General features: G+C 34.9%; 1 protein-coding gene across 1 annotated transcript in view; it reads right to left on the bottom strand.

Moving 5' to 3' along the window:
• chn1 (chimerin 1) overlaps positions 1-24,587 on the bottom strand; it is an 82,883-nt gene extending 58,296 nt beyond the window's left edge. Inside the window, exons 1-5 of the mRNA XM_073845621.1 lie at positions 24,204-24,587; positions 21,640-21,678; positions 19,162-19,217; positions 6,666-6,697; positions 6,408-6,521 (exon numbers count right to left, since the gene is read on the bottom strand). Coding sequence (XP_073701722.1) covers positions 6,408-6,521; positions 6,666-6,697; positions 19,162-19,217; positions 21,640-21,678; positions 24,204-24,222 — 260 coding nt within the window. The 5' untranslated portion in view covers positions 24,223-24,587. The remainder of the gene's footprint in view (positions 1-6,407; positions 6,522-6,665; positions 6,698-19,161; positions 19,218-21,639; positions 21,679-24,203) is intronic.
• Positions 24,588-25,062: the final 475 nt, after the last annotated feature.

The following is a 25,062-nucleotide window of genomic DNA, read 5'->3' as shown; positions in this document are numbered from 1 at the left end:
TTAGTTTACAGTCAATCATCAGGGTGAACCAAATGCGGTACGTTATGGCTAATTAGTAAATCCCATGCAAACCTGTTTCTTTAGTGATGGATAAATAAATAAATAAATACATAAATAAATACATCCCCATGTGTTTTCATGGGCCACTTTCCTAGTGTTTTTGACCTACAATGTATGACTATAAAATAATATTTTTATTGTGATTTTTATTAAATAAAAATATTGAGCAACTAAGAAACATATTGCAGTAGCACTGTTGTAATAAAAATACAATTTACGTCTGCATTTCTTCATTTTCAAACCAGAGCTCAAAAGATTTTTTACTGTTTTTAAAGAAGTCTCTTCTGCTCACCAATCCTGCATTTATTTGACCCAAAGTACAGCAAACGCAGAAAAAAATGACTTTTTTTAACTATTTATTTATTTATTTATTTATTTTTTACTAAATTTCTATTTGAATATATTTTAACATGCAATTTATTCCTGTGATTTCAAAGCTGAATTTTTAGCATCATTACTCCAGTCACATAATCCTTCAGAAATCATTCTAATATTCTGATTTGCTGCTCAAAAAGCATTTATTATTATCATATTGAAAACAGCTGAGTAGAATTTCCAGGTTTCTTTGATGAATAGAAAGTTCAGAAGAACAGCATTTATCTGACACTGAAATTTTTTGTAACATTATAAATGTCTTTATAATCACCTTTGAACAATCTAAAGCATCCATGCAAAATAGAAGTATTAATTTATATTATTTCTTTCCAAAAATAAAAAAAATTATACTCCAAGCTTTTAAATGGTATAGTGCATAATGTTATTTCAGATAATGCTTATTCTCACAGTATTCCAACTTTATTCTCGTAGTATTCCGACTTCATTCTCGTAGTATTCCCACTTTATTCTTGTAGTATTCCCACTTTATTCTCATGTTATTCCGATTTTATTCTCACGGTATTCCGACTTTATTCTCGTGGTATTCCAACTTTATTCTAGAGGTATTCCGTCTTTATTCTTATAGTATTCCGACTATATTCTCGTAGTATTTCGAGTAAATCTAAGATTCCATGATTAAAGTCGTAATATTCCGACTTCATTCTTGTGGTATTCCGACTTTATTCTCGTGGTATTCCAACTTTATTCTAGAGGTATTTTGACTTTATTCTAGAGGTATTCCGACTTTATTCTAGAGGTATTTCGACTTTATTCTAGAGGTATTTCGACTTTATAATGTAGTATTCCGACTTTATACTCGTAGTATTCCGACTTTAATCTAGAGGTACTCCAACTTTAATCTAGAGGTACTCCGACTTTATTATCGTGGTATTCTAACTATATTCTCGTGGTATTTCGACTTCATTCTAGAGGTATTCCGACTTTATTCTAGAGGTATTCCGACTTTATTCTAGAGGTATTCCGACTTTAATCTCCTAGTATTCCGACTTTATTCTAGGGGTATCTCAACTTTATTCTAGAGGAAATTCCGACTTTATTCTCGTAGTATTCCGACTTTATTCTCATAGTATTCTGACTTTATTCTAGAGGTATTTCGAGATAAAGCTGATCTTTGGATCTTTCTATTCATCAAAGAATCCTGAAAAAAATAAAACAGTTTTCTCAACTGTTTTAAATATTAATAATAACTAATAAATGTTTCTTGAACAGCAAATCAGCATATTAAAATGATTTCTGAGTTATCATGTAACTGAAGTAATGACCAACAGTTATTTCTAGAAATGCAAACTACTTCCTTTCTGCCAATTCTCACTGTTTGAATTTAAAATATGCAATTTATAGTCAGAAGTTCATAATATAATTCATAATTGTGAATGTAAAGAAACGTTTATAAAGCAGTTATTAGCATACTTGTATCAAGCATAAGACAAAGAGTGAATGTGCACATAGTGAATAAAGTGAATGAATTTGGTTACTTGAATCAATTCACTTAACATGAACATTTGTGTTTTCCTTTCAGTTTAAACATTTGTATCAAACAGTATTGGAAAACAGCAGTCTGATTCCTGAATCTCTAGGACAATCTATTATAACCTGATGAGAGATGGTAATGTTGTTATGAGCCACTGGAAATCACAGGACAGCTGACCTGCTGAGGTTTTAATGCATGTGCTTCCTGTTGGAGTTTGATTATGATCCCCCAGAGACTCACACACAACACACCCAAAATCAGATGCAGACGGATCTGCAAACATTTACCGATACACACAACATGGAGTTCATATCAGAAACAGCAGCACACAAACAAACAGAGGTTTGGATGACTTCAGAGACACACACACACACACACACACACACACACACACACACACACACACACACACACACACACACACACACACACACACACACACACACACACACACACACACACACACACAAAGACTAATGTCATTAAAGCCTGATGGCAATAGAGCTCTTTGATGTTGAAGGTTTTGCGCACAGGACACAACAGATGCTTTCTCTAAGGAATCACATGCCGGAAGATGAGCACAAGAGAGTGGCTGAGAGACACACAAACACAGGGAGAGAGAGAATGTGGACTAGAAAGTCAGCACGTGCAGTGTGTAGCAGTGTGTGGCCGACCGTCTGCTCAAGCGAGGAGATTAAAGGGATTATCTTGAGACTTTTTGTGTCTCAGGCACATACACAAACACCAGAACCTCAACACAAGCCTAACTAACATACCATATGACAGCATTTTAGTGCCATGTTAAAAAATTTAAATTAATCTCGTTTTGTATTTCTTTAATCTCGTAGTATTTTGACTTTATTCTCGTAGTATTCCGACTTTATTCTAAAGGTATTCCGGCTTTACTCTCGTGGTATGTCGACTTTACTCTCGTGGTTTTTTCGACTTTACTCTCGTGGTATTTTCGACTTTCATAGTATTCCGGCTTTACTCTCGTGGTATTCCGGCTTTACTCTCGTGGTATTCCGGCTTTACTCTCGTGGTATTTTCGACTTTACTCTCGTGGTATTTTCGACTTTACTCTCGTGGTATTTTCGACTTTACTCTCATGGCATTTTCGACTTTACTCTCGTGGTATTTCGACTTTACTCTCGTGGTATTTTCGACTTTACTCTCGTGGTATTCCGGCTTTACTCTCGTGGTATTCCGGCTTTACTCTCGTGGTATTCCGGCTTTACTCTCGTGGTATTCCGGCTTTACTCTCGTGGTATTTTCGACTTTACTCTCGTTGTATTTTCGACTTTACTCTCGTGGTATTTTCGGCTTTACTCTCGTGGTATTTTCGGCTTTACTCTCGTGGTATTTTCGGCTTTACTCTCGTGGTATTCCGGCTTTACTCACGTGGTATTCCGACTTTACTCTCGTGGTATTTTCGACTTTACTCTCGTGGTATTTTCGACTTTACTCTCGTGGCATTCCGGCTTTACTCTCGTGGTATTTCCGACTTTACTCTCGTGGTATTTCCGGCTTTACTCTCGTGGTATTTCCGGCTTTACTCTCGTGGCATTCCGGCTTTACTCTCGTGGTATTTCCGACTTTACTCTCGTGGTATTTCCGACTTTACTCTCGTGGTATTTCGGCTTTACTCTCGTGGTATTTCGGCTTTACTCTCGTGGTATTTCGGCTTTACTCTCGTGGTATTTCTGACTTTACTCTCGTGGCATTCCGACTTTACTCTCGTGGCATTTTCGACTTTACTCTCGTGGCATTTTCGACTTTACTCTCGTGGCATTTTCGACTTTACTCTCGTGGCATTTTCGACTTTACTCTCGTGGCATTTTCGACTTTACTCTCGTGGTATTTTCGACTTTACTCTCGTGGTATTTTCGACTTTACTCTCGTGGTATTTTCGACTTTACTCTCGTGGTATTTTCGACTTTACTCTCGTGGTATTTTCGGCTTTACTCACGTGGTATTCCGGCTTTACTCTCGTGGTATTATCGACTTTACTCTCGTGGTATTTTCGACTTTACTCTCGTGGTATTTCGGCTTTACTCTCGTGGTATTTCGGCTTTACTCTCGTGGTATTTCCGGCTTTACTCTCGTGGCATTCCGGCTTTACTCTCGTGGCATTCCGGCTTTACTCTCGTGGTATTTCCGACTTTACTCTCGTGGCATTTCGGCTTTACTCTCGTGGTATTTTCGACTTTACTCTCGTGGTATTTTCGACTTTACTCTCGTGGTATTTTCGACTTTACTCTCGTGGTATTTCGGCTTTACTCTCGTGGTATTTCCGGCTTTACTCTCGTGGCATTCCGGCTTTACTCTCGTGGCATTCCGGCTTTACTCTCGTGGTATTTTCGACTTTACTCTCGTGGTATTTTCGACTTTACTCTCGTGGCATTCCGACTTTACTCTCGTGGCATTCCGACTTTACTCTCGTGGCATTCCGACTTTACTCTCGTGGCATTCCGACTTTACTCTCGTGGCATTCCGACTTTACTCTCGTGGCATTCCGACTTTACTCTCGTGGCATTCCGACTTTACTCTCGTGGCATTCCGACTTTACTCTCGTGGCATTCCGACTTTACTCTCGTGGCATTCCGACTTTACTCTCGTGGCATTCCGACTTTACTCTTGTGCTATTCCGACTTTATTCTCATAATATTTCGACTTTACTCTTGTAATATTTCGACTTTATTCACGTAGTATTACAACTTTTTTCTTGTAGTATTATGACTTTAATCTCGTTAAAATGTTTTTGTTAGGTATCTTATGGACTTCAAGGTTGCATTTATTTGATCAAAAATACAGTAAAATCAGGAAATTGCAAAACATTGCAATTTAAAAAAACTATTGTCTAATTGAATCTAGTTGAAAAATGCAATTTAGTCCTTTGATCAAAGCTTAATTTTCAGCATTATTACTCCAGGCTTCTGTCACATGATCCTTCAGAAATCATTCTAATATGCTGATTTGCTGCTCAAGAAACATTTATGGTTATTAAAAACTAAGAAAAAAAACTAAGAAAAACAATTGGTGTAAAACCTGATTTGTTGTAAGAAACCTTGACTAATAACAATAACAACAATAATAATAATACACTAAAGTGTAAAATAATGTCCATTTTTAAGCCATAGTGATGACTCTGAATGGCAAAAACCAGCCAAAGCAAACAAACATCATGATAATCCGATTAGGAGACAATGGTCTTTTCAAGGACAGACTTCATTCCATATGCAAAATAATATTGAACAAATGTGTGTGAAAAGCACAGCACAATTCAGGCTGAATGGAGCAGAACAGTTTTCTAAGTTCGAAGCTCAAACCCATATTCTCTTAAAAAAAATCCACTGTGCTGCTCTACATCGAAACAAATCTCTGCTAAAACATGTCAAGATGGGTCACATAGGTCAAGATAAAGCAGCCAGACTAGAGAAAGAGTGAAGATCTAGGTCACAGTCGGATGGCTTGCCAACACAAGGTTTTGATCATGAACGGTTACAGGGCAAATGTACAGACACAAACGCTGAGGTAAAACAGAGCTGCAAGGTTAGTTTTGCAAAGACGGTTTCTGGGTGTTCTTCAACAATGAATCTGACAACATTAGCATTAGCATTAGCAACATAGTATTTCGACCTCATTCTCGTAGTATTTCAACCTCTTTCTCGTAGTACTTCAACCTCTTTCTCGTAGTATTTCGACTTTATTCTCGCAGTATTTCGACCTCTTTCTTGTAGTATTTCGACCTCATTCTCGTTGTTTTTCGACCTCTTTCTCGTTGTTTTTCGACCTCTTTCTCGTAGTATTTCGACCTCTTTCTCATAGTATTCTGACCTCATTTTCGTAGTATTTCGACCTCATTTTCGTAGTATTTTGTATTTCGACCTCATTCTCGTAGTATTTCGACCTCATTCTCATAGTATTCTCATTTTCGTAGTATTCTTGTAGTATTTTGACCTCACTCTCGTAGTATTTCGACCTCATTCTCGTAGTATTCTCATTCTTGTAGTATTCTTGTAGTATTTCGACCTCATTCTCATAGTATTCTCATTTTCGTAGTATTCTTGTAGTATTTCGACCTCATTCTCCTAGTATTTTGACTTTATTTTCAGTTTAATTCAAAATACGTAATACATAATATGTGCAAGACAAGCATTTGTGGTTAAAAAGCATATACATTTTTGTTTTTCTAAGAAAATTACTAATCGTTTTTTGAAGCTACATTGAAACTGCAATTGATCGTCCAACCTGTTGGCCACTATTGAAGTCCACTATATGGAGAAAAATCCTGGGATGTTTTCCTCAAAAATCTTAATTTCCTTTCGACTGAAGAAAGATAGAAATGATCATCTTGGATGACATGGGGGTGAATAAGTTATCAGGAAATTTTGATTCTGGAAGTGAACACAGAGTCAGAATATCCTAAAGAAGAAGAGGAGTCTGGACAATAACAGGTCAAAGGTGAAGGTTCACGTACCGTAGAGCTAACGTGTACGTGCCCGGCTGTCTCTGGCTCTCTCGGATCAGATAACTTCCTTCAGCCACACTGAGCAGTTGGTCGGCTTCCTCTCTGGAGATCATCCCATGATACCTTCACAAGAAACCAATCAGAGAGAGAATATTAATAAGACCGCAGATCTGACTCCTGAATTTGCTTGCTTAAACACTGGGGATTCATGCCAGTCCACACCGCTAGAATTTAAACTGGGTCTGTAATGAGTCTAATGAAACTTACTCTCGTCCATAGTACTTCGGCCGATTCTCCACCTGCAAACACGAGAAAGAGATCATTACTAATTAAAAAGTTAAGCAATTAAAGACTTCATTATTGCTCAGGAACACACATCTCTGGAGAACTTCACAGTCCACAGCACTATGAGGGATTTTATTAAGAGACTAAACTGATGTTAAGTAACAGTACAGTAATTAAAGGAAGTAACATACAATCAGTCAGTTACCATCGCATATTAATAAACGCATAATTAAACAATGTTGACTAGAGTTTAATTATTTTATCACAGGGTGATACAGAGTTCTCTGTAATCAGGGACAAACTGGTAAATATAGGGCAAAATAAGGAAGAGACCTCCAAGTAGTGTGCATTTACTGATAAATTGGAACATATTTAGGGAGTTTAGCATGTAGAGGATGATACACATCATTAATATATTATATATAATTAGCCTATATAATATATAGGCTAATTTTGCTGCAAGTACTGTGAAAACCATAAGAAAGGCTATCTTGCTCCACTACTGGGGTGTGATGACCCCTTACTGGGACAAAAGCCCTCTAGGGTAAACTCATCCCAGCTGCTTTGGCAGAATATGTAAAATACATCTGATATCATTTTTAATAATTTATGTCTATGGAAAAGGTGCCATGAATGTAAAAGTCTAATCCAATATTCTATGTAAATTTATGCATAAAGGACAGGCAAATTAAATAATGAAACTTCAGTCAAAACCTAAAATTCTTCTATGAATTATATATATACCTTTATATGTATTTAATGGGCCGTCATAATAGCAATAGACTTCATAGATGATAGTCTGCTCAGATTGCCTGTGGGTTAATGATGAAGATCTTTGAAATGTGTAATTCATAGAATTATTTTTAAATAATACAATAAATTACTATAATTATTGAATTGAATAATAAAAATGCCACCAACAACATGCTACTGGAGACCTTCTGACGCAGTTCTGACAAATCTACAGCTGCAATCGAAAGTATTCAACCCCCCAGAGACTGCAGTACTTTACAAATATAAGCTTTTCTGAAGATCCTAGGAATTGCATCTATAAAAGATTACTGGCATATTAAAAATGATAGTGTCAATATTTAATGTAACATTTTTGAGTTCTAGAATTTTTTTATTAACACAGCAATGTCATAATTATTTAACCCCTATTCAACATGCTGTTTTTTGTCACTTATTTGTATAGTGGGGAACCATTTTTTTTAAACACAATTAAACCTTTAGAAACTTTATTAGCTTGGGGTGTTACACATACATACAGTTAGCCCATGCATGTGCTGAAGTTGAGAAGCAAATATGGTGGACAACCGAGCCCTCACAAAATCTATAGAGAAGCTATAGAGAAGAAATATTTGGATTACTTTAGAAAGTCTAAGGCTTTACGAAGATTTCCAAGACATTAAAAGTTCCTAGAGACCCAGCTGGCAGCCTTATTCCTTAGTTTAAAATGTGTTGTACCAGAAAACCTTTGAACAAAAAACACAATTTTATAAAATGAGAACAAATGAGAAAAAACCTGTGATGTCCAGCCAAAGACTTGCAAGATGACCCGAAGAAAGTAGGAAAAAACATTTCAATGCACTGCATAAGAAGAACACTAGACAAGTATGGCCTTCATGTTGAGGCATCTGGCCGAATACCACTCTTGACCAAGAACAAAAAGCCTGACTTGAAAATGCTAAAAATTCATTTGGATAGACCTCTGGAGTCCTGGAAGAATGTTTTATGGAGTGATGTGATCAAATTAGAACTCTTTGGACCTATGGATCAGTCTGGTGCAAAAAAAGCAAAACTTATGAGCAGAAGAACAAAATTGTGATGCCTCTGGTGCAAAGATTGAAGCTGATGATCATTGGACTTTCCTGCAGGACAATCATACCAAAGTATACATCTAAATCTACTTTTGCTTGGTTCAGGGATCAGTCATAGAATGTTCTTGAGTGGTCCGTTCAATCTCCAGATTTAATTCACATTGAAAATACTTGGTTGAATTTGAAGAAAGCAGTGGCAATGTGAAAACCAAAGATTAACAGTGATCTGAAATCTTTTTCAGGTGAGGAATAGGCCAACATTACAGTTGAGAAACTTCTAAGCACTTCCAAGCAGCGTTTACTGGTATTTTTAAAGAATAAAAGATTCTGCACCAAATTTGACTTCTGGGGGGTTGAATAATTTTGAACATGAATGTTTAGATCCAATTTGATTTTTTTTTTCATTATTCATCAACGTATGTTCTCAGAACTAATCAAATGTGTATTAATAAACTCTCTAATAGTGTACTGATGACTTTGTTGAATTTTTTCACAAAATTGATTGCAACTGTAAATGATTTACTGCATCTACAAATCCCTCATTAACAAACAGACATAAACAGTTTAATTATATATATATATATTAGATGTAGCATTCCGTCAAAAAACAAAAAAAATGTGGCATTCTGTCACAAATATATATATTTATATTTTATTTATATTTATATTATATATTATTTATATTTTATATATATTTGACAGAATGCCACATCTAGCCAAACAAAAATAAGTATTCGAGAGAGCCTTGTAATACATGCTGCAAATCTGGATTTTATTAAGATTAAGTATTAAAAAAATAATAATGTAAGACTTATTTATTTTTAACCAATATGCATTCTTTTTTCAATCACAAACAGAACATGCATTGTTTTGTTAATAACTGAAATCTAGATGCACTGATTTACTCAGGAACAAGATTTTAACGGTATACAGCTGTAACAATTCTATGTCCATTGGTTATCAGTATGTTTCCTTACAATATACTGTACAGTGGAAAAACGTAATTGATAAAAATTGGACATTTCATGCATTTTTACAGTAAAACACTGTTAAAGGCACAGTTTTTGGAAGCGAACAGGAACAAGTTATCTTACAATTTACAGTGATAAAAAAACCTAGCTGACATTCCCAGAATTCATTATTACATTATTTTAGTGCAATAATGTTACTGTTACTGTTTACTTACAATAATGGTGTTTTGTATTTGTGAGAATGACACTGTGTGAATTTTTTACTGTAAAACTTGTAGATTTTTGTGCAATCTCTAGAGCACCAAAATATTAACATAACAGTGTAAAGACAAAATAACTAACAAAACACCACATGAATACATTTGATAAACATTCGTTGGTGACATTTAACCCTTGATCCGACAATCAGCAGTGCAAAGCCAACACTCAAATAAATTACCATAACAATCCCCACAACACCCTCCTGAATGATTAACCTTGAGCTTACAGAGAATCGAGCAGCAATGAATTCACAAAGCATTCTCATCCTCCCTTCCCTTCCCCCAAACAGCCTCTGTTTCTCCCACATTCATTTCTTACAGGAAACACAAGCGCAGAGCAGAGGAACAGTGCTGTGTTCATGAGTGTACCCAAGCAGCTTTACCACAGGGATTCTGACTAAAATATATTTGTGAGCTTTATACAATGACATGAGAAAAACAAAAGTCATACACAATGGGAAATCCAGAACATAATACAGCTGAAATATATCCATCCAGAAGGAATAAACCAAGCAGTGCAGCTTTTAATGTAATGAAACACAACACCAGACAATGAGAAGTGTCAGTCAGTGAATGAATGAATGTTTCAGGGTAAATGGGATGTGGGATGGAATAACACTGTTTCCTGATGAGAATAAAGGTGGAAAGTGTTTTGTGAGGCAAGGTTGTGTGTTTACGTGTGCAGTTGTAGGTGAGATGACCGACAGGGTAATAAAACCAGCTAATGATGGGAATCAGCAACACTATAGAGCTAATCAATCACTGAAAGCCAGAGTTTAACAGTCAAAGGGCCTGTGTGTGTATGTGTGTGTGCTGAGTGCGCACTATTTGCTATATGAAGGATGAGAGCGTCTGATTTCTGCCTGGGTTTCTCTATCAGCTTCCTTAAATGCTAATATCAGCAATGACCAGGTGACATCAGAAAAATGAGGCAACTGTTTCAGACATTTTCACCCAATTTCTCACCTCATTTATAATGTTAATTTCATTACATTTGTGTTTCTCCTATTTTGGAAATCAGAAAAAACGGGACATCAAAACCAGCACCATTTACTAGAATTAAGTTAATTTAAAAAAAAAAAAACATTTACAATTTCAGTTACAGTAAAGCTACCACTGCTATTTATTTTATTTTATAAATATAAATTATATATTTTATTTTTTTTAATGCATAATCAATGAAGGATTGAATCAATGTGTCATCATATCACTCTACAAAAAGTTCGGGGTCTGTATTATTTACTATAACACTTAATTAACACAATAATAATGTGAAAAATATTGCAATTTAAAACAACTGTTTTTTATTGTAACAATTTAAAATGTAATTTATTCCTGTGATGAAAAGCAAAATTTTGCATCATTACTCCAGTCTTAAATGTCATATGATCCTTCAGAAAGTATTCTAATATGCTGATTTGCTGATCAAGAAACATTTCTGATAATTATCAATGTTGAAAACAGTTGTGCCGCTTAATATTTTTGTAAACATTTTTTTTTCCAGGATTCTTTGTTGAAAAGAAAATTAAAATACAGCATTACAACATACTCTCAGTTTTAACCAATTTAAATCTATTTTTAATAAAAGTATTAATTTATTAAAGAGGTCCTATTATGCTCTTTCACAAAGTCTTTATTTTGTTTTGGGGTGCACTAGAACATGCTCTCATGCTTGGTGTTTTGAAAAACGCATTGTTTTTCACATAATTTACATTATTACAAATTACAATAGCTTTCTCCCCAGTCTGCAACTTCAACAACTTATGTTCTCAGAATGAATCAAATGTGTTTTGATAAAATCTCTAATAGTGTAATGAATAATTTCAATTGCAACTGTAAATTATTTTCTGCATCTACAAATCCCTCAATAACAAACAGAAAAACTGTTTAATATGCTATAAAAAAAATTCACAGAACGCCACATCTAGCCAAAAATAAGTGTTCCAGAGAGCCTTGTAATAAATGCTGCTATTTTATTAAGAATATGTGTATTAAAGAAATTATAATGTAAGACTTATTTATTTTTAATCAATATGCATTCCTTTTTCAATCACATGCAGTATATGCATTGTTTTGTTAATAACTGAAATCTGTCAGGATGCACTACTTTACTCATGATCATGATGACCTAGAACATGCTCTCAACGCATTGTTTTTCACATAATTTACATTATTACAATAGCTTTCTTACCAGTCTGGCACAAATGGCTTTATTAGTTCCGGGATGAAGGCCCGCCTTCATAAAAAAGAAATGTGTTGTGATTGGTTAGCAGTCCCACTGCGTTGTGATTGGTCAACAGCTTAGACGGCATTTCAGTCCTGCCACGCCCCTTCCCAAAGCAGCAAATTCCATGTACAACTGTTAGCGCAAACTAGATTAAAGTGATTCTTACATTTTAAATATCTCTTATTTCTTACAAAAACACATCGGTTCACTAAAGGAGGCTTTTACTGACCCCCAGGAGCCATTTGAGGCACTTTTTTTAATTATAGATCAATGCACTTTATTGGACTTGTTTTGGACTGAAACACTTTATCTATGCCGTTCTAAAGCTTGGGAGTGCCAGGATTATTTTTAATATAACTCCTATTGGATTCATCTGAAAGAAGGAAGTCATATACACCTAGGATGCATGGAGGGTTATCTTGACTGAATCTCTTACAGATTTTGATCATCCTCTCAGAGAGAATTATGTAACTGGGGATGAAGGTTGGGTTTTCCTTCACACATGAATACACATGCTTGATAAATCAGAAGAAAACTCCTCATATCAGATCTAAGTCTTATCATTTCAGGTGTGCTGGTGTGTGTGTGTGTGCAGCAGTGATTTGCAGGACAGACTGCTTCTGGCTTCAGTCATAATGAACAGAAATCTCTGCAGCGCTCTACAGGAACACAGATCAGCAGAGACGACGCACTGAGCTCCTGAAGAAAACACAATCCACTCACACACACACACACACACACACACACACACACACACACACACACACACACACACACACACACACACACACACACACACACACACACACACACACACTCTAAATCAGGACCAAAACACAGCCTAAAACACAACATGCCTTAAAACGTGGTGATAGTGCATTGAGAACAAAAAAGCATGCTGGCTTTCTACAGAGAACAATGTATTAGAGTAAAAACTGTTCTCAGGATTCCTTATGCTTCAAAAGACAACGGAGTATTAAAAATCCTTTAGATATCCTTTATAATATAAAAAAATAAGAGTAAACTAAAGAATATGAATCAGACAACATAAGGTACCTGTTCTAATCAAGTAGCTAACATGATAACTGAAAGAAAAATAAATAAATTATAAATCATGAAACATCTACGAAGCCTTAATGAGGATTAAGCTGAAGCTCGCCACAATGCACAATTCAATTACAAGAAGAAAGGACAAACTCACTCTGCACTAATGAAATCTGATAAGGGGGTGAAATCAAAACCTTAATAGTTTGGTCACAGACAGTCTGAATGAAAGCAGCAGGACAGCAGCATCTGTGAGGGTAAGGCTCATTTCTTTAACACTTTACATGGAGGGGAGACTGGGGTTGACATTCAAATAAGGGAAATTCTTCTCTGTTGTGAGAATTTAGTCACTCTAGCTGATACTCAGTATTAGAATAATACAGTAAACACACTGTAAAATGTTCAAATTTATCACATTAAAAAGACTGTAAAATGCTACAGTTAAAAATTGGTCCTTGAATCTGATTGGCTGAGAGGAGTGCAATATACTAGTGATTTCGGAACACCAACTGTTTCAGTTTGTATCACTCCGCTTGTGGTTTTTCTCACAGTGAGTGTCACAGCAGCAGACACCCAATCCACCATAATTTTCTAAACAATACTGTTTTTTGTGTCACAGAATGCAATTTTAAACGTTTTGAGGTGAGAATGTACTTGTTTAGACTTACAAGTGGTTTGTTAATATATTTGAAAATTTGCTTCAATGTTTTCAGAGATGTGAGCTCCAGGGCATCAACAGCAATTCAGGGCTCATGAACCCGTCAAGAGCAGCCACACCTTGGCCAGATCTTCTGGAATTTGTCGCTGGCTCTAATGTCGTTTTGGGTAAATTTAACAGGCAGTCTTTGGTAATATAGTTTTGGCTGAGGGCAAAATCTCATTGTGTTATATTTTAGGTAAATTGTAAAAATGCTGTATAGCAGAGTGCTGCCTTTGTATTTTTGACTGAATTGACTAGCAACTTTTATGAGGGCTGTTCTTGATTATTAAATATTCAATGAATAATATTTTGTATAAGTAATAGTGGTATTTAATAACAGTTTTTAGTATTGTAAAATAGTGTGTGTTCAGGATGGTGAATAGTTTCATTGTTCTGCCATTAGATGGGAACGAGTAGGGATGCACCAAATGTTCTGCAACCGAAATTGTTCTACCAAAAAAAAAAAAGCAAAAAAACCTCTCTTTCAGTGTTTGGCCGGATAATCGAAAAGGCTGAATAAATTATACCGAACAATGACGTGACTAACAAATAGAGGCGCACACTAATGCAGCAAACATGTTGGCAGTGTGGAAGCATTTAAAACTTTCAGAGAAAGACGCAAAACGACTGCTGTCAGGCAAAAAGTCTTCTTGTGGGTTTCCGCCAAAATAAAAGTTTATAAACGTTAGCATTGTAATTTTACTGTCATTCTGTAAAATAAAATAAAAGTTAAATTGTGCTTTGTTGCTAGGCCATAATGTCTACTAGAATGTTAAAAATGATCAGTGTTAAGTAAATATTTATCAATTGTTGTTTTGTAATTGAAAACCAAGACAAAACTGTAAAAAGAACATTTTGGCTATTAATACATGGGGGAAATGGGGATAATTGGCAAAATACATGGGGGAAAAACATGAAAAACTGTGTTTGGCCCAGTGTTTAATTTGGTTCGGCTTTGGCTTCGACCAAGAATTTTTCATTTCAGTGCATCTTTAGGAACAAGAGACTGTTTTTATGTGTGTCAGCGGTAAAGACTTTTATATTCCTTGCAAACAAGGAAGTTATGTTTACTTTAAACAACACATTGTAAGACAGCCAACAAATAAACTGAGAAGTTCTGTGATTGGAAATCACCCTTTACAGATGAAAGGATAGTACGACAAAGATATCGCTTTCCTCAGCAGACATTCATGTTTTATTCTGAGCTGAAGAATGAATGCTGTATCGGATTCAGGTAATCACACTCATTCAGTCAATCTCGCTCTCATAATACAGTGAGCTTTTAATACAGTAATACAACAAGCTTTCAATAAAGCGACTCAAAGTTCCTTCGTTATTAGTTCTAACATGACATTTTAAAATTAGTAACAGAGGCTTGGGCTCAGCTGTTAAACTGTCAACTTGTGATCTGAAAGGTGGAAGAGGAAAAAAGAAGGTTTTTTAAAGACACTCCATTGTTGTTTCCTTTTTATTTACACACTAGAGCCATCAAACTGTTGTATAAATGCTATATCACACTCGTATCTGTGAGATATGGTGTGCATATCAGTATGCTGTGTTTACCTACAGCCGAATCACAGCCATGCTGACATACAGCCATATTGCACTGTTACTCTACTGAACATGCAGGTTAAGACTGACATGGAAGAGACTGTTGCATTATTTTTATTTTCATTTTCTTTGCACACAAAAAGTATTCTCACAGCTTAACATTAGAGTTGAACCACTGATGTCACATGGACCATTTTAACAATGTCCTTACTAACTTTCTGGGCCTTGAATGTGTCAGTTGCAGGGTCTATGCAGGGTCAGAAAGCTCTCTGGTTTCATCAAATGATATCTTAATTTGTGTTCAGAAGATGAACAAAGGTTTTACAGTTTTGGAACAACATGAGGGTGAGTAATTAATGACAGAGTTTCACCTTTAACTATCCCTTTAAGTAAAGTGTCCAGTGAGTTGTGTGCGATGCTGGACTGGACTGGGCTGCAGACAGTGTGTGTGTGCGTTTGAGGACGCTGGTCACTGATTTGCATGCTCTGAATACTAAAAAAAAAAAAATGTGGGGCCTTTTGAAGGGGATTAGACAGGGTTAAAGCTCTTGCCACAATAACCCTCCACCCTGCACAGGGGTGATGCGCTTTACAGGAGCAGATAAGTGGCCAGCAGCCCAGAGCAAGAAACGCTCCAGAACGAATCCTTAAGAAGCCCTTGAGATAAACATGAAGAGCAGTGTGCATCTGTTTAATGTTAATCCACCGTTAATTAATACGCCGTCCAGTCGGTTGGGGCGGGGAGAGGGGGGGATGGGGTCCACGTCTGAGGGTAAAATACCTGCTGAATTGCGCTAACAGCAGGAGACCCCATCCCACCGTCAGCAGATCAACATCTTATTAAAACTCCCTCCACAGACACAGGCGTTTGCGTCTTTAAAGTGTCGCTACAGCATACGGCTTACTGGCAGGAACATGTTCTTTATTATATCAACCAGAACATCAAAATATATGACGCACAGTCACACTAGTGATACAGCATTCATAAAGGAGAGTTCTAATGTTGTGCTTGTTTTGCTGTTTCTAAGCACCAATTAGGGGTGGGCAATATACCAATAGACAAGATTAACTTGACTATCATCACTACACTCACTACATGGTCATGAAAGCCTTTGTTTGCACACATTTTAAGCATTTTGGTTGAAAAACATAATTTTAAGCTGCTGAAATGCAATCAGCAGCAAAGAGAGAACTCATTTTGCTATATGTGTGTGCTGTCTGAGAGAGTTTCTGGTTCCTGTTAGAGAGGCGCGCACATGAAGACGGTGCTCATAGACCGCAGGAGTTATTTTTGCCACTTTATAGCATTGTAACAGTTGTAAAACACACATTTGTATGTGTCAAAATGCCCATCTTTGCAAGTATGCCCATAAACACAGTAGGTTGTAAGTGAATGCAAACACATAACAGTAGCCTATATTGGAGCTCTTAAAGTGACAGCAGTCTAATATTCCTTCAGTCTCTCATTGACATTAATCAAAAAAAACCTTTCACTGCTCTTGACTTAATCAATTTTGTAACTTTAATAATAAGTAGGAAATGTTTAAATGTACATAGTGTGCATTACACATTGTTTTTTATACATTTAATTACTTTATACAATATATTTAGCATTTCTTATTTATTCGTTCTACTGTAGTTTTTTTTTTGTCCCATTGCTTGTAATTAGTATTTTATTTAGTTTTATAGTTATATAGTTAGTTTTTATAATCTTATATATTAGTTGTTTGTGATATTGACACTGGTGACACGAATCTATGGCATCAACTTTTTTGATATCATAAGGACCTTATTTAAAGCAAAAATAACTATATTATGACTTTTTTTTATCATTACCATGAAATAAAATTCCCAGGACTAATCCACAATTTCAAGAAAAAAACTCAACAGTAAAGTAGAAAATATAATGCTAAATCTCATAAAACCTGTCAAGAAATATTGAAGTCCTATTTGATGGCAAAACTGAAAGGAAGAAATAAGAAACTGCATTTTGCTTCAAGAAAATTAAGACTATTTTATGATTTTTCATGACAATTAAGCACATATTTCCTCCCATTCCTTTTCTTTTACCACCAAAAAGCTAAATAAATATAATTTCCTCATTAAATCATTTTAAATTGATTTAATGAATCATCATTAAATTGTATTATCATGCTATTATATCATGCTTAAATAGGAAAAAAAATAATAATAATACAGTATTTTTTAATTTAAGTGTCAGGAAAATGTCACAATGTCACAAAAAAGTCCTATAAGAGGTTTCATTTCCCTTACAAAACAAACAAACAAACAAACAGCACAGTATTTGTTGTGCTGCTCATAATTCAAGTAAATAAAAAAATCATAATAATAATAAAATAATGTCACAAAAATCATGAAAATAATGTTGCAATGTCACAAAAAAAGGTTTCATTTTATTTAGAAAATAAATAAATTAAATTAAAAAAATGAAATAAAATAAAAAAAAATCATGAAAAAAATGTCAAAAAAGCAAAATTAAAAAAAGATTCTTTAAAAAGATTCCTTGGATTACAGGTAATAATGTAGTAAATAATGTTTGGTTTCTTGAACAGATTGATTGTTTTGTTTCATAAGACCTCAATATATCATCAGTAGAATTAATTTTGGGTAACACTTTACAATAAGGTGTCATTTGTTAACATGTACATTTGTTAATGTATTAACTAATACGAACAAACAATGAACAATACATTAATTACAGTATTATTTTTTGTTAATGTTAATAAAAAAATGTAATTCAGTGTTTGTTCATGTTAGTTCAACGCATTAACTAACGTTAACAAATGCAACTTCTGATTTTAATAATGCATTAGTAAATGCTGAAATTAACATTAATATTAATAAATGCTGCAGAAGTATTGTTCAATCTCAGTTCATGTTACACACACACACACACACACAAAAAACGTATTGTAAAGTGTTACCTATTTAGGGCCCGAGCACTGATGGTGTGGGGACCCAATCGGAATTGCTCCGTTTATTATTATTATTCTTCTCCAAAATAAATCACATTTTTGAGGGCCTAAACATGCTCGAAAACTCATGAAACTTTGCACACACATCAAAACTGGTGAAAATTTACTTCTGACATGGGTTTCAGAAGTGGGAGTGGCAAAATGGCTCGATAGCGCCACCTATACACATTCAGCGGTGAGCGCTTTGAGCTACACTTCACGTACATGCACAAAAATTGGAACATACATGTAACACACCAATACCTACAAAAAAGCCTCTTGGAGTAAAATCCGAAACGCTGGACCACAGGCAGTTTCCTCCACAAACATGAGATTATCATGATACAGATGAATAATTCAATAGCACCATCTCTCTCGCTCCTTAATTACTGCCACTAATATCAGGCCGGCTAATGGAGCAGTGCTGGGGTGCAGATTCTGCTCTGCTGCTTCTCCGGTCTTTATATTGCATCTCGTCTCTGGAGGTTACCACAAGTCTAGACCATCGTGCAATTAAGAGCTGCATTTGTAATTCAATGAAGATTGGTGACCTAAATTACATCCCGGATGAACTTAAAACATTTACCATGCATCAAAATATCAACAAACTATATGAACCAAAGGTTATTGCTGAACAAAACAGCACAGGATATGGTTAACAGAAGCATTCTGATTAGAGTAGCTTATTTTGAAATGATAGCTGGTTACTGTTTTGAAGGAGTTATGCATATGGATACCTCCAGGGGGCGCTTGAAGGTTTAGAAAACCGAATTCCGAATCTCAAGTCTTTGTCTTTTTAGTCTTAAAAGAAAGTAATGCTTTTGTCTTTTTAGAGACATCTATATGTCACAGTCTTTGAATTATACATTTGTTAAACCCTGTTTATTTTGACAGAGCCTATTTGTGTTATTCCAAGGCTTTGTCACTCACCTCAGATATGCAGGTGACTCTGCGTGGATGTGGAGCCTCCTGCTGGAGCTGGTACACTGTTACAACAAAACACCACAAGCATTTCAGGAGGACAATCTATATTATATACGGGCCAATCTACAGAATTGGTCCAAACTGCTGTCCCACAACCAAAAAACACATTTAAAAAGCATTCAAGTATTCAAATCTTAGATGATTGGTAAGACTAAGATCATTCTATTATCTATTGAAACCCACAATAATATTTAAAATATCAGTAAGCTTAATATACATAAAAACATAATTTATTGGGTATTTCAATTGGGAGGTGGCTGTCTCTGGTGAAGTATCTTTTTAATTCTTTTAATAAGTAAAGTTCAACAAAAAAAAATATTATATTTTCTTTGTAAATTATGAAACTTTATGTTTAAAATGTATCACAACATCAGGAAATATTCCTGTGTCCCTCTCTCTCATAGCTACAAGGTGATTCGATAGGCCCCATCATTTTAAGGTCAATGTGTTCAAATTAAAGTATGACAATCTGTGTGTAACTTTAAGGAACGTCACTACCGAACATCTTTTTTCTGTAATTAAGCACATTTTTTGGGAGTTATTCCATAACATTTAGTTTTTATCCAAGTTTCATCCAACATTTAGTGAAGTTTCGGTAGTGACATCTTTTTTTTTTTTGGGGGGGTGTTATCCTATAAAATGGTCACTACCGAAACAGTCACGGCCGAAACAGGTCATCATTGTTTCGGTAGTTACAAAAGGGAACACATAATCCTTTATTTGGGGGAAATAAACAATTTCAGTACAGTTATGCACATTTTTTTGTATTTTAGTAGTTTTAGTATGAAAGTTAAAATTCTGCAATGTGATGTGATGGCTACTAAAACATTACTGTCACCACTGAAAATGTGTTGTCACTGCCAAAACATGGGATGCTTTGTCAAAAATAAAGTATATTGAATTATCACCTTAAATGTTATGATAGTTTTTGGTTAAATGTATATTAAAACTAATGAATCCTTAAGTTTGAAATTAGTATGATCAACCATAGAAAAATTAGAATCAAAACAACAAATCTAATAAATTACACTTGAAATATTGTACAAATTGTAATTGTTATTGATTTACCTCTTGATATTTTTTTAAAATAAAATAGCAAAAAAAATATATTTACAATGTAGATGCAAGCAAAATCTTGATAGGTCAATACAACCCTTCAAATTAAATTATTATTATAACTGTGTTTCGATAGGGACAAATTTGGGGAGAGGACACATATTTCAAAACTTTCTGAAAATACAATATGAGAACTAACTACACAATTACTAGAAATGTGTACCTTGGATATTATATAATTTGCATACACACAACTTTTTTGGAAAAAGACTTTGGACCAATTCTATAGAATGACCCAAATACAGAGATATGTGAATTATGAAACAAAATTGTTTTGAAAATCAATTATGATGTATATCTAAATGCGACTTCTACATAATAAATGGCTTCTTTTTCTTGCAAGATGTAGTTAAAGGAGAAGTTCACTTCCAAAAACAAAAATTTACAGGTAATGTATTCACTCCCTTGTCATCCAAGATGTTCATGTCTTTCTTTCTTCAGTCGTAAAGAAATTATGTTTTTTGAGGAAAACATTTCAGGATTTCTCTCTATATAATGGATATGTATGGTGCTCCCAAGTTCGAACTTCCAAAATGCAGTTTAAATGCAGCTTCAAAGGGCTCTAAATGATCCCAGCCGAGGATGAAGGGTCTTATCTAGCGAAACAATCATTTATTTTCACAACAAATTGACAATTTATATACTTTTTAACCTCAAATGCTCACCTTGCCCCTTCAAAATCATTCTACATCGCTGCAGAAGTACCAACCCAGTGTTTACAAAGTGAACATACAAAGAAGATCAAACGCCCTTTACAAAAAAAAAAGGGTAAAACAGCAATGTAGGACGATTTAGAAGTAGAGGAAGAAAACGAGATGGGAGTTTGTCACACAGACTACGCATGCGCATCGCAGAGATGAGACAAGATGAGCATTTGAGGTTAAAAAGTATATAAATTGTCAATGTTTAGAAAATAACCAATCGTTTCACTAGATAAGACCCTTCTTCCTTGGCTGGGATCATTTAGAGCCCTTTGAAGCCGCATTTAAACTGCAGTTTGGAAGTTCAAACTCGGGGGCACCATAGAAGTCCACTATATGGAGAGAAATCCTGAAATGTTTTCCTCAAAACATCATTTCTTTACGACTGAAGAAAGATATGAACATCTTGGATGACAAAGGGGTGAGTACATTATCTTTACATTTTGTTCTGGAAGTGAACTAATCCTTCAAGTAAAATAACTTTAACTTTAATGTACTCTCAAGATACACTCATTTACTTCTCTAGTAGAATTATGTTCTGTGAAACTGGCTGTTTATATGTTTATTTAACACTTTTATATGTTGCCGTATTACAAAGTACACTTACAGTAGGATTTCCACACAGGTGGTCTGTACTCATCATTATCTAAAAAAAAAGGGAAAAAAATTAAAAGACAGATCTTATGACACATCTTATACATTTTTGTTTAAAAAGTCTGCACATCTATTGTTAAAAGCAAAAAAAAAAAAAAAACAGCAAAAACTCACAGTGCCTAAACAATAACATTTCACATTTCAGTAACTTAACCTTAACTTGATCTCTTCATTATTTTAAGGTCCAGTGATCTGGCTTTAGAAATGAGCAAGTAAGCCAGAGTAAACATCAGCAGTAAATTTCATGTGAGAGCCTCACAAAGCATTTGTCTGCGTATTAACTGTGCGACAGTGCCATCTGCTGAAAAGCAGCAGGATTTGCAGTGGTTCCTTTCGTATTTTTATTAACGATCTCATATATTTTATCCATTTTACTTAACCTTTTTAATTAACATAACGTTTATTGTTTTTTATTCCTTTTGTTTTACAATGCAAGTCACAGACAAACTAAATATAACATTAATTAATCATTATATTATCTGAAAAATTCAGTAAAAACAGTACTAATGTAAAATATTATTGCAATTTAAAATAACTGCTTTCTATTTTAATATACTTTAAAATGTAATGTATTCCCGTGATCAAAGTTGAATTTTCAGCATCAAATCATCATATGGGAATGATTTCTGAAGGATCATGTGAGACTGAAGACTGGAGTACTGCTACTGAAAATTTAACTTTGCATAACAGGAATAAAATTTTAAATATATATAAACAGAAAACAGTTATTTAAATAGTAATAATATTTCACACTATTAGAGTTTTCCCTGTATTTTTGATCAAGTAAATGAAGCCTTGGTGAGCATAAGAGACTTCTTTCAAGAACATTAAAAAATTACTCCAAGCTTTACATTTTCTTCCAGCAAATTAATTTCCAAAACGCTACTGAAATTTGTATACTATTCAAATATTAATATATTCATTTTATTTATTATTTTAGGGTTTTTTTGCAGATAGATAGATAGATTAGATAGATGTGTGTATGCATGTATATGCAAAAAAAAAAAGTAGTGAGGTTGCTCATTTATAAATAAATTATATTACTGTTATATTTATTTATTTTAAATGTTATGTGACCACCAGCAATATTTATATCTGCAATCCCCAATATGAATTTACTAAAAAGGAAGAACTAAGATATACTGTGCAATATAACAACCAAATTTAAGCAAAAATAAAACCAAACACTATATAATAATAATAATAATAATAATAATAATACAACATGCTATAGTTTCCACAGGATATTTTCAGTGGCATTTCTGAATGAATTTGCTGGAAGAAAATGCTGTTAAGCTGACAGTAAGATGTTGCTGCTTTCTCAGGAGTGTTCATTATAAAATTAATGAATACTAGCAGGAAAACCCTGCCGAAATACCCCGCTGTAAGCACTTCATAAACAATAGAGCACAGGAGAAGGAGAGGCCCTTAACATTACTACTGACTTCGAAAAAAACCTGGCTCTGCTCCACAATACTGCAGCCCTGCTCATTACACTAACTCACTCTCACTCTTTCGGAGGAAAGACCCTCTGACAGTTTCCTCTTCCTTTCACAGAAACATCCAAAATAGAAAAAAAAAAAAAAAACGTCTATTATGTTCATCACAAAAGGTACATCCAAGACTAAAGCATTTGAATATATATTCAAGGCATAAAAGAGCAGCATGAGTCTGGGTGTGTAATAAAGTGAGTTTAACACAATAAATTCAGATATCTTTTTCTAAGAGTCATACACTTAAGCAACTCATATCTGTGTATGATTCAGCACTAAATATTAATAGAAAATGGCTGTTTCCTTATCAACAGATAAGAGCTCCAGTGAGGAAACATATTTCTTCCTTATGATTTCAACAAGTGTTCAAAACTCATGGTATTGAGCTCAGACAGTCATATGCTCTCATATATTTGAGTAGTTGATATATAACATGTCCATGTGCTTGTTTTCAGTCAGGTTTTTGATTATAACTGAAATAATAAGCGTACATTTAAATGCTTTGATCAAAAGTTCTTCGTTAATTTGAATCGACTTCGCGAGTATTTCAATATGAGAATGATCAAAATGCTGTTAAAATATTTGAGATGAAGTCTAACTTCATTTTTGTCACCGTTCTGCTTTAATATTAATTTACCTGTTGCCATGAAGAACAATATGCCATTATTACAGCGTGAGCACTTCAACAAAGCAAATACTCAAGATGAGGGGGAACAAAAGAGAAGAATAACCGGTTTGCCTTTGTATCATTAGAATAACGACAGACATGGATAAAGTCAAAGTTATTTTGACAACATGATCTCATTGTGAACCCGCACTGAAAGAGTGTTTGTATACACGTCTATAAAACAAAAACACTGCTCAGTGAAACTAAAAATGATACAATGCTGTGTTAAAGGGTTGGCTAATATTATTGTATGTCTTTATGGAATCTATTTATGTGTGTGTTTTGCTTTCACACACAGACACAACAATCTGTTGTCATCAAACTCTAAATATAAGCAATCAATAGAGATCGACTCACCGAACACAAGGATGGCCATTGCAGTCAGAGATCCAGATGGACAAAGCTTTGAATTACAGACACCTTATACAGTTATTCCATAAAGAATGAGTCTGATTTGATCACAAATAACCTTATATTTTAGAAGAGGGGGGTAATGCTGAATTGTCCAATGTGGGAATCCTGCATAAGCGATGTTGCAAGCTGTTGCCGAGCTAAACTTTCATTCCCAACGAGTCCCACAGCAACAACTGAACGCCGACCGCTGGAAAAAACGCATGTGCGCTGTGATGAGATGTGACCCGGTACGAGGAGCAGATCCGGACCGGTAGCTGTATTGGGCGCTGTGTGTGTGTTTGCTGCAGGTCTGGAGCTCTGATTCACTCCTTACATCCCAGCACTGAAGTCGCCATCTTGTGAGACCACATGACCTGATCCACACACGCGCGCGCTCTTCCTCTGGGACTGCAGCCTCCTCATGGCGCGTTACCATGGAGACCCCCTCTCTGTGACTAGATGATGCTGAACACGTTATAATACACTTTATACACTTATATGTTTAAAGGGTGTTTAGGAATCACATGATGTGCGTGTATAAATGTAAGGAGTAGTGTTTTTGAATAGTAAACAGTATTGTTTGGTATAAAAAAAGAGATAGTTTTCTTTGTATTGTCAAATCAAATCAAATCACTTCATTGTCACCAGCGTTGGGGGTAACGCGCTTAAGTAACGCGAGTTAGTGTTGCGGAAAGGTACTTTTAAAAGTAATGCATTACAATATGGAGTTACTACCTAAAAAAAGTAACGAATCACGTTACTTAATTACTTTTTGTGAAAAGGAATGCGTTACGTTACCTTTACGTTACTTTTAAAATCTGGG

The sequence above is a fragment of the Garra rufa genome, chromosome 8, assembly GCF_049309525.1.
Source record: "Garra rufa chromosome 8, GarRuf1.0, whole genome shotgun sequence".
Lineage (NCBI taxonomy): Eukaryota > Metazoa > Chordata > Actinopteri > Cypriniformes > Cyprinidae > Garra > Garra rufa.
This window is presented reverse-complemented; position numbering and strand designations above follow the sequence as displayed.